This window comes from Simochromis diagramma, unplaced genomic scaffold, assembly GCF_900408965.1.
Source record: "Simochromis diagramma unplaced genomic scaffold, fSimDia1.1 OVJJ01000293.1, whole genome shotgun sequence".
NCBI classification, from domain to species: domain Eukaryota; kingdom Metazoa; phylum Chordata; class Actinopteri; order Cichliformes; family Cichlidae; genus Simochromis; species Simochromis diagramma.
Window position 1 is genome coordinate 24336254 of NW_024386801.1, and position 11422 is coordinate 24347675.

Consider the following 11422-nt stretch of genomic DNA (forward strand, 5'->3'; position numbering starts at 1 on the left):
ATTTTGTTACTTCACAGCAATGGCCTGCATTAACAGAACAATTTGCATTTTTCCTGGCTAATGCTTTACAGGTAAAATGTGTTCCGAAACTGAATAACAGATATGCCTCTTCATCTCCTTTTTTGTGGGGACATCTTATTTATCAATTACAAGCCACTGTGTAGATGTTGGCGCAGGCGTGAGGGCATTAGTAATACCATGACATCAAGAACACTGGACTTGAGTTGTAACCTCTACTGGCTCCAGCAGAGAAACTGGAATATAACATTTGAAAAGTTTTATTTTTAGAGGTCCTGTGATGAAATTTGTGGGTGTTTGAGCACTCCCATAAAGGGTGTAAACTCGCCAATGAGGCAGAGAGATGGGCTGAGGGTTGAACTTGTCCGCGCGCACACGTTCGTGCACAAGTGTGTGCGTTTTTGTTTGTGGAATCGGTATAAAAACCTACGAGGACGAAGAGCCACCGAGCAGGTCGCTGGACTTCCCTATTTCTCCTGAAGAAATCTCTGCTGGACAACAGGAATTTTGTTGGGACAACTATGATGTTTCCCTGCGCTGCTCTGTCGCCTACTCTTTACCCGGGTTTCCTGCGTGTCCCTGCTACTCTCTCCGCGTCACTGAGCGAATCGGCGGCTCAGGGAAGAGGAACCGGCTTTCTGGTAGAAGATCACATAAGCCAACATGTCGGCTACATACATCGAACTTTCTCGTCCCTTAGTTCCGGAGACATTCTGCCGTTCAGTGCGGGGTCAAGGTCCTTTCCACGTACAACAGAACCAAGCACGGAGACATCCGGTCAACTCAGCCGCAGCAGCCCCGGATCTGTGTACGCAGCCAGCCCGGACTACCTGAAGTTCGGCGTCGGTACGATCCTGGCACCTTCTACATGGAGTCGTGAGTTTCTGATACCGATCTCTTTCTCTGCCCCTCTCTCCATAAATTTAACATATACATTTACACACACACACACACACACACACACACACACACACACACACACACACAGAGCGATCTGTATTGACTTATCGGAGACTTGAAAAGTGCTGTTAGTGAATGAATTAGCATAAAAATATTGCTTATTAATATTGTCTTATGATTTTTTTATTTTATTTCTACAAACAATTGGCAGTGTATTTCACTACCACGTAATTAAAAGTAAAAAAAAAATGGTGAAAGTAGCGGTGACGAATTCAGGCCTTCATTCAAAAGTAAAAGCAAAGTTTTTAACTTTTAACCAATTTAATGAAAGTTAAGCAATGGACACGTGAACACCAATCGTCCAATACAGTCGTCTGATGAGGTTAGATCTGAGCTGCCCTTTCAGTGGCACTGCTATTAACAGTCATCTGTGTATATATATCTCTTTTCATGTTAAAATCCTAATCTGCCTGTGGATGCGAATCTGTTTTCTGTTTCCAGTCCAGAATCTTCAGACAAAGTCGCTCTCTCTGCCTTTTTTAGACAGAAGCCTTTATCCTTACATCAGAGCCTCTGATTTCACAGGTAGGTGGACTAGGAATGTTTATGTTGTCTTTTTAAACAAAGGATTTTTGATTTTGATTTTTGCAGCTTGTAAACTACTATATAATGTGTGTGATTTGAAGATATAAGGGAGAAAACATGACTTTGACTCTTGACTCATAATCACATTTACTTTGTGATGGGCTCTAACTAAAGGATACTTGATGTGCACTTAAAGTGTTTTGATTGTTCAGTGAGAAAAGAAATGCATTCACTTTGTTACCATATTCACACGCACATCATATGGCTACAAACAGACACTAAATGAAATGAAATGCCTGGAAAATAATGGGCCTGGATTTTTTGCATTTCATGATCCTTTGGCATCGGCGCCTCCAAAGAAATTATTTAACATTAGAGATGTTGACATATAGTTTTGTAGTTAACTGATATCAGGCTGATATTTACCTATGGAAATATCACATCCATTATCCAAGATACTGTGATGCAGAGATGAAAGATTTTAGAACACCTCAGTTATTCATGGAGAATTCTTCCCTGTAACATTTGGGAGTATAATCTTATACAATCAGTTATAGCCAACTAAAATAAGAAGGCTTTAAATTAAAATTATGGCACCAAATATTTGTGCTAATAATATGTAATTGATTTTATTCACACAGAATTGGTGTCTTTTGTTTATTCAGTTTAATTTAATGTAATGTATCCCTTCTTTCCATTTATTTTGAGTAATAAAGATGGTATTAATTAAATTAAAGAGGTAGGCCAGATTCAGATGCCTCAATCATTAGAGCTGGTTCCTTTCAGTGTAGAGAAACAGTGGCTCTGATCTGACCTTCAAATGACAAAGTTCCTCACCCTTTTCTCCAAATGTGAAACTAATCTCTGATGCATGTACCCACAATCATATTATTTTAATTATTACCCACAGTGTCTGGTCTTAAGTTAGGGTAGCAACATAGACTGACTAGTCTATTGACAGCTTCATCAAATCTCTCTCTACTATAACACACCAATGCAGTGGCGCTGCACTAGCACTCATTCCCCTGTTACACTCTTTGCCCAAGCTAACAAGCCAGCTTAGTTATGTGCATCCAGATACTACAATGATATCAGATGATACTGAGTGACTGATGAATTTACTTTTAATTGTTTTGCTAAAAAAGACCAACTGACACATGTAGCAAACTGGTTGCAAATTAATAAAACTGCCTCAAAGCCACATGTGTCAGTTATTCCTTTTCAGCAGTACACTTAAAAGGAGACACCCTTTAATGCAGCCATTCACACCGACTGTGTAATTTCACTGGACAAATGTGCGGCATTTCCAATACTATTTTACTTCAGACACACTGCTAGATGATACTCTGGGTCTCCGAAATGATTTCTCTGCCTCCTCAGATGTGGTCTGAACTCTGCCAACAAAGGCTCAAACTGCCCCATTGGCGTCCTGAAATATGTGTGAAAGCGGCTTTGATACACCTTCAACTCCTGGATCAAACTATGACATTTTCAACTGCTGCTGCCTTCTCATGAGAATTCCAGAACAGGATGAACGCAAAATCTCTGCTTTTTACTTTTCTTTTCTTTTTTGAAAACATCAGCACCAGGACCATCATCGGTTAATGTCGAACTTTTTTTAGGATGAATTTTCAACAGAAATGCAACATGTTTAGTGTGTAAATCCATTATAAGGCAAGTTTAGATCTGGAAAACTTGGGAGTTTGTGTTGGTTTTTTTTACAACACGTTAGCTGTCTAATGGTCCAAAAAGCCTTAACCTCCTAAGACCTGAACTCTTCCACTGCATGCATTTTTAATTTCTCTTTGATATTTGGGCATATATTTGTAAAAACAAAGAATTACCAGATTTTTTATTCACCTTATTTTTGTTTTTAAGAAAAATAAGAGCCACATATGAGGATATTTGTTTAAAATTTTGATAGAACAGTGTCAGTATAATGTCCTCGTAAGTGGATATCAGGCCCTTGTAGAGCAAAATTGAGTATTTTGGTCTAAATAACCCAAAATGCATGCATGAACTTGAGTTACATAATGATCGGGTTGGCTGTAGCTCAGGAGGTAGAGCAGGTCATCTACTAATCGAAAGGTTGGTGGTTTGATCCCTGGCTGATCCAGTTTGCATGCCAAATATCCTTGGGCAAGATACTAACCCGAAGTTGTTCTCTGATTCTTCCATCTGGCTGTGTGAATGTTAGATAGAAAACACTTAAGCATGGGAAAAATTGCCGGTATGAATGGGTGAACGAGGCATTTTGTGCTCAAGTGCTTTGAGTGCTTAGGTAGAAAAGTGCTATATAATAAACAGTCAGTTTACCATAATACATAAAAACAGTACACCGTTACACAATTGCAGTTCTGGTACACAACATTCCTTTGTCATAAAGCCGACAAGTCTTCCAGCTAAGTTGCATTGGTTGTTAGTACCAACCATCTGAATTTCAGAGGAGCACATGGAGTGGTGATAGCACAAATACACATGCCTTTATACCACAATACTAAAGTTGAAGTCTCATGTGTTTTTGTTTGGTTTGTTTTTCTTCTTCTTTCTCCTCATTATCTATTATTCTACTCATTGTATATTATTTAGTAGACAATCATTGTTTAATTTTAAAAATGCCCTTTTACAGTTTACAAAACCTAATTTTTCTGGGTAACGAGTTCTGACCCATCCAAAGGCTATGACACCAGCTGAGATTTTACATGCTCTTATTCACATAACTGCATGAGGGCACTTGATTTTTAAATGTTAGTAGTTGATTTTATTTTGTTGGTAGTTGTAATACAATGACAAAAGATGTACCCTTAGGCCCCCTCCTCAATTCAGAGATGGTTTTCTCTTTTCACATCACCTCCTTGACTTGAAACAAGAAACCACCGTGAACTTGAATGCTCGTTAAAGTCAGTGCTGTAGTTCAGACATTTGCTCTGCTGCTCTGACTGTAATGAACTGAAGCATGTTCAGTCCTGTAGCTGAAGATGAGACATTGAAATGGTCTTTATAAGAAACAGAAATGTCACTGGTCTGTTCAGTCATTAACTAATTACCATTACTCTGTTTTTTTTTTATGAGTATTATACTGTAAGAGCAACAAGCTGGACTCTTGTTCAGCTCCTGTGCAGAGGTTATTATTAAATATGTGCAAACAGCAGCATCTTTTCTCACTCTCCACATCTGTAAGCACAGTAACACCAAATTTAAAAAGCCTACACTTCAACAACCCCCCATTAACGGCGGATTTAACATAGTTTTAACGGAAGATGAATAACTGAGGATTGAAAATGTTTCTGTAGTATTGTTCACTCAAACTGCCTGTAAAATAAGTTCCAGGTTCTGATATCTCAGTTTGTCACTAACACAGCTTATGTATACAAAGTAAAAGAAGCTGGATTAAAATAGCAGTGCCTAATATTTATGTAGTCAAAATCTATGTTGAATTTTTCCTCTGATGAATTTTACAGCACAGATTCTGTATATTTATTTATAGATTTTTTTAAAGAGTTTTTTTTTTACCTGAATATTTGAAACCAAGTTTGAATTATTCTTAATGAGGTATTGTTTACAACGTTACATGTGCAGTGCTCTGAGGAGCTACCCTCAGATTCAGACCTCAGCATCACCCAGTGACAACAGACAAATCTTCCTATATGTTCACTTTGTATTCTAACTTTTAAAAAGTGAAAAGACTAAAGTACCACATTGCATGCTGTCAGTGAAAGCTGCAATTGTTTTATTGATAACATTAAAAACAGAGTCAAAGGGATTAATCATCCATGTAACTGTGTCACTATATAGGAGCGTAAGCAATTACTTAGTTTGGTGTTTTAAGAAAGCTGCTGATCTCAGACCTGAGACTAGTCATCTGCATGAAGAAGACTTGTAATTTTCCCTGACAGCACGTAATAAAACCCGATGGCAGGTCAAAGGTTAATTTGTATGTTGAATTTAAAAGTTTTATCTGGAATTCTCTTACTGTGTTCTTCCGGGAGTGTGTTAATTTAAGGTAAAGTAATTCAGTCATTTTGTACCAGAGTAATCAGAGAGGAAAATATAATGTATAATATATATATTTTTTAAATATATAACTTTCTACAGGACTGCATAGAACATTATTATTTAAAAGTCAAGAGCCTCTGTGCATTATGCAGTCCCGGTCAAAAGTTTAAAAGCATTTGAAAAATGGCAAAAAATCATATTTTGCATGGTTGGACGTTAACAAGTTTCCAAGTTGAGCTTCAACATGCAACAAGAAGAAATTGGAGTGAGACAAAACATTTTTTTTGAGCATGCAATTTATTGAAAACAACCCTTAAACTGAAATATGCTGTTTTACCACTGATGAAAAGTTTAGGACCATGTGCTCAAAAAAAGGCATGTGATCTTAAACTTTTGATCAGCTGTAAAACAGCCTGTTGCACAAAAAATGTTTTGTCTCACTCCCATTTTCTTGTTGCATTTTTTTTCTTTTAGATGTCGAGACTACCCAATCATTGCCCGACTCTTAAAATCTCCTGTTTCTCTTATGTTTTGTCCATCTAGCCTCTGCCTCTGTGGTTCCTGTCCCAGGAACATTTTCATGGCCCCTAAGCCCCAGAGGGAAGCCCAGGAGGGGCATGCTGCGGCGGGCTGTGTTCTCAGACCTCCAAAGAAAAGGTTTGGAGAGAACCTTCGAGAAGCAAAAATATATTAGCAAACCAGACAGGAAGAAGCTCGCCAGTAAACTGGATCTTAAAGACACCCAGGTACACACCACATCATGGTTTTGGACCATTACTAACACTGTGATTTGACATTTATTTATTCAGTCATGGCCATGAGGAATCTTGTACAATAGTAAAAAAAAAAATTAACACTCAGTTGATTATATTTTTGGAAGACATGCAAAAGTTGTCTGTAAAGGTTCTCAGTCATCCAGGGCATTGTAGTCTAAGGAGCTTGGAAAGAAAAACATCTGGAGCATCTTCAAGAAACTTAAAGAAGTCCAGATGCTTTTCTTTCCAAGCTCCTTAGACTAGATGCCAAAGTTATTTTCTTTGGAATAGTGATAAAGGTTATGAGATAATTACAAATTTCAGTAAATGGTATTTGTGCTATTAAAACATGTTTATGTGGGAACAGTGGTTCAAGTTCTAGTTTTAGTATTTTTTTTAGTTATTCATTTGACACTGTATAAAATAAAAACATGTATAACAATAAATCTTATCCCAAGAAGTTGATTCTGTTCATCTGGACGTAGCGTTTTCAGTGGGAGAAACTTTCATCATTCATCCAAGTGACTTCTTCAGTCTCAGCTGACTGCAGGTTTCCCCAACCTTTTAAACACTGCATTTGCATAATGACTGAAACTAGCACCAGTGGCGAACAATGGGCTGTGAGGTCAGTTCCTTGATCAATAATATGCAAATTGTTATGACCATTGATCAATGGTATATATTGATATTTCTGAATAATGCAAAATGAAACTCATAGGATAATTATTATAATAATCAAAATAATGAAAAAAATGTGTCTGTGAAGGTTCTCAGTCATCCAGGTCATCATAGTCTAAGGAGCTTGAAGAGAAAAGCGTCTGGACTTCTTTGAGTTGCTTGAAGACATTTCACCTCTCATCCGAGAAGCTTCTTCAGTTCTAAGGTCAAATGGTGGAGAGTCCCAGATTTAAACCCAGTGGGAGTTTCCCCCCAAAGAGGGACAAAAGGACCCCCTGATGATCCCCTACCGAATCACATGGGCCAAGACGTGAAAACGGGTGTGGGTCACAATCAGCCAGGGTTTCGGGTGAGCTCATTGTGAAACCTGGGCCCACCCTATCATGTGATTTCCTGAGGTCAGATGGCCCAGTGTGTGAGTGGGCGTTAAGGCATCTGGGAAGGGATCTCAAAACTGGATTATAGATGGCAGACAGTTGGTGTCGTAGGCCACCACCTCTGTTCAAAGATGGTCGTTCACAGTGGACATAAATAGCTTGTTTCACTCCTCTTTCAAACCATCTGTCCTCTTTGTCCAAAATGTGAACATTGGCATCCTTGAAAGAGTGATCTTTGTCCTTTAGATGCAGATGGACCGCCGAGTCTTGTCCCGTGGAGGTGGCTCTTCTATGTTGGCTGTTTGGTCTCTCCAATGTAGAGGTCTGGGCATTCCTCGCTACACTGTACAGCATACACCACGTTGTTAAGTTTGTGTTTTGGAGTTTTGTCCAGAATGCCCTGACTTCTACATTGGAGAAACAAAACAGCCACTTCACAAGCGCATGGCACAACATAGAAGAGCCACCTTCATGGGGTTTAAATCTGGGACTCTCCACCATTTGACCCTAGAACTCAAGAAGCTTCTCTGATGAGAGGTGAAACGTCTTCAAACAACTTAAAGAAGTCCAGACGCTTTTCTTTCCAAGCTCCTTAGACTACGATGAACTGGATGACTGAGAACCTTCACATACATGTCTTAGATATGTACATATTTTTCATTTCAGCCTGAATGCAATCAAAGCACTGCCAGTGTCATGCTCCACCCAGACATTGAGTCTGGGTGGAGCATGTTCCACACCTCTATTGCCAAGGAGTTGCAGCTGCACTGTTGCTAGTGACTATCATTGTGATAATCTGAGAATCAGGTGGTGGACAGTGGAGGTGAAGGGAGCTTTTAGGCTGAAGAAGGATTGGGCTTGGTTAGACTGTGGGTCTCTAGAGGTAGCTGCAAGCTAAGTGGAGTTCAGCTCTGGCAGTGGCTGATGCGAAAAATCAGATGTGGGAGAAGTTTCGGTAGACCATGCAAAAACACTTTTGGTCGACCTCACAGCAATTCTGGCAAACTTTCAGACAACTCAGAAGGGGGAACTGGTGCTCTACTCACACTTAATACAACTGTCCTGGGGACGCTACTGACCTCAACTGAGGATATAGTAAAGTGGTGGAAGAAACACACTAAGGATCTCCTCAATCCCAGTGTCAAGCTATGTGTAATAGAAGCAGAGTCTGTGGATGAAGGGGAATAGTGGCCTCTTACTGGGAGTGACGTCACAAATTTAGTTGATCAACTGCTCAGTGACAGGGCCCCTGGGATAGATGATGTTTGCCCAGACTTCTTTAAATCTCGGGATGTTGTGTGGCTGTCCTGGTTGACATGTCTTCCCAATGCTGTGTGCAGGTCTGAAGCGGTGGCTATGGATGGGCATACTGGGATGTTGGTCCCCCTTTTTAAAGGAAGGGTACTGGAGGGTGTGCTCAAATTACAGGGATTCCTCATACACATTCCTCAGCCTACTTAGAAAAGTATTTGTTCAAATTTTAGGAATCTTGGGGTGTTGTTCACAAGTGAGGGTAGAGTGAAGCATGAGACTAACAGATGGATTGGCTCTGCACAGGCTGTGCTAATGTGTTGTGGTGCAAAGAGACCTTAGTTTAAAGGTGAAGCTGTTGATTTACCAGTCAGTTTATGCTCCTACCCTCAACTGTAATCATAAGCTCATGAACTCGGAGAGAAAGAATGAGGTTGTGGATACAAGTGTAGTTTCCTACAAAGGGTGGCTGGGCTGTCCCTTAAGAGAAGGTGAAGAGTAGAGCAGCTGCTCTTCCACATCAAAAAGGATGATTCCTTGACTCCTCCTAGGTAAGCTGTTTCAGCCATATCCTACGGAAAGGAGGTCCTGAGGCAGATCCAGGTCTCGCTGGAGAGATTGTATTTCTAGACTGGCTGTGAAACCACTTGAAGAGGTGACTGGGGTTATGGAAGTTTAGGATTCTCTGTTTAAGGTGATTGCAAACACAAACCCAGATAAGTTGTAGAAAATGGATGGATGTACAGTACATAATAAATAAAAAACCTACGGTCTCTCCTTTATTTACCTTTCTTTTAAAGTGGTGTAGGTTCTCTCCACTGTTGCCAACTATTTGCTCATAGAATATTATCTGCTCAGGGAGGGTCTGTTATCTTTCTGGCCTGTAGGAGGGTGAGGGGAAATAAATCAGAGAAAAGAGAAGTACAGAATATGGTTTGGTGCTTTTCTTTGGTTTGCTGCTACATATGAAAAAAAGTATACATTAAATACTGAAAGAGCAGGAACTTACCAGCTGGCCACCATTAGTAGTTCAAACTTGAATCACAGAGATATTTTCTACTTGATGTTAACCTATTTTTTGTGTCATGTGAAGGTGAAAATCTGGTTCCAAAACCGCAGGATGAAATGGAGAAACTCCAAGGAGAGGGAGCTGCTGTCAACGGGCGGCTGTCGGCAGCAAACCCTCCCCACCAAAACCAATCCCCACCCAGATCTCACTGATGTGGGCAGCACGTACAGCCACAGGCTGAGCAGGATTGCACCATACAACCACGAGTCGCATCTCTGTTGTCATCATCGTAACCCTTCAACTCTATCAGAGTCAGGCAAACAATCAGAACTGTCACAGTCAGACAGTGAAGAAATCACAGTTTTATAAGAGATTCAGATTAATGGAGTATTCCTAGAAGATGATGGAAGTAAATGAATTAGCTCTCCATTTTGCCCTCTATTTTTTGTACAGTGTTGTGTATATTACATTTATAGCATATCTGCACACACTAATTAAAGTATACTGAGCACTTTTAGATTTAATATTTGTAGGGTTTTTTTTAACTTTAAATATACAAAATGTTCTTTCATTCATATTTGTATTTGTTGCATTCTCTCACACACACAAAAGAAATAGAAAAATAAAAAAACCTCATCTAAAATGTCATGTCAGGTGTCCTGTCTACCTTACCAAATTATGAACACAATGCCAACAACACAAAGAAAGTCGGAAAAACAATCCAAAGGGTTTTTAAAACAATCTGCTCTATGATTCTACTGTAGAAGCAGGTAGGTTGATTCCATGGAGAGGGAGGGTAGCAGAAAATTACACCACAACAGCGAACAATCAATATGTGACTCCAACATTACTGGAGGGCGAGGTAAAGAGTAAGCATCTGGTTAGATACCATATTTTAAAGGTTATTAGGGCCAAGTACAGTATCCTCAGCTTTATATGAATTTAGAAGCATGAAATGAAACTGTTCTTTATGCCTTTAAGACATTCATGCAGTTTAATAATTAGTATGGTTATTTGGATTAATGGATGGGTAAAGTTAGGCTTATTTTGAGTGGCAGTGAAAATACATGCTATATCTTCTAATGATACTGACTAAGGGAATCATGTATAACATAAATTACTCCTAGCACGGTTGGCCGCAAGGTGGTTGGTGCAAGCTGGTGGACACCAGAGGTGAAGGGAGCCATCAGAGAAGCAAAAACTTGGGTGTGGGAGAAAAGTTTTTCTATGGCCTAAGTAATTGCTTTGGGACTTTCGTAAGGCCTCAAAGCAATTATGGCAAACCATAAGGTGACTCAGGAAAGTCCTGCTCTACCAACATGGTGGAGTGTTGCTGACTTCAACTGAGGGTATTGTTAGGTGGTGGTAGGAGTGAAGTTGCGGAGGCACCTAAACAGCTCCTTGGTTGCAGGGCCTGTAAGTGGATGAGTTCCTGAAGCTTGGGTGTTTGCCCAACCACCCTACATGCGTTTTGTGGACTTGGAAAAGACATGTGTCCATCAGAGTATTCTGTGCAAGGTGCTTCGGCAGTCTGGGGAGAGAACGGAGAGAAAAATGATGTCTTTTCAAATGTAAACGTATTAGTGTGGACATGGCCTTGCTGTTTTCAATAAATTGTATGCTAAAAAAAATGTTTTCTCTCACTTCGATTTCTTCTTGTTGCATGTTGAAGCTCTCCTTGGAACCTTGTTAAGATCCAACTATGAAAAATATGATTTTTTTTGCCATTTTTCCAGTGTTCTTAAACTTTTGATCGGGACTGCACAATCTGTGGAAATGAGCTTTCTCGAAGGGTAGGCTGGCCTCTCCCTTAGAGATAGGGTGAGGAGCTTGGCCATTTTGGAGGGGCTCAG

At 39.8% G+C, this 11422-nt stretch overlaps 1 protein-coding gene across 1 annotated transcript; it reads left to right on the plus strand.

Annotated features, from left to right (window-relative positions):
* The first annotated feature begins 39 nt into the window (after positions 1 to 39).
* Positions 40 to 11233, plus strand: LOC120730359 (homeobox protein DBX1-B-like). Its single transcript, XM_040026712.1, has 4 exons — positions 40 to 894; positions 1420 to 1503; positions 6043 to 6245; positions 9654 to 11233. Exons 1-4 carry the CDS (start codon positions 540 to 542, stop codon positions 9936 to 9938), a joined length of 927 nt encoding a protein of 308 aa, XP_039882646.1. The 5' UTR covers positions 40 to 539; the 3' UTR covers positions 9939 to 11233.
* The last annotated feature ends 189 nt before the right edge of the window (positions 11234 to 11422 follow it).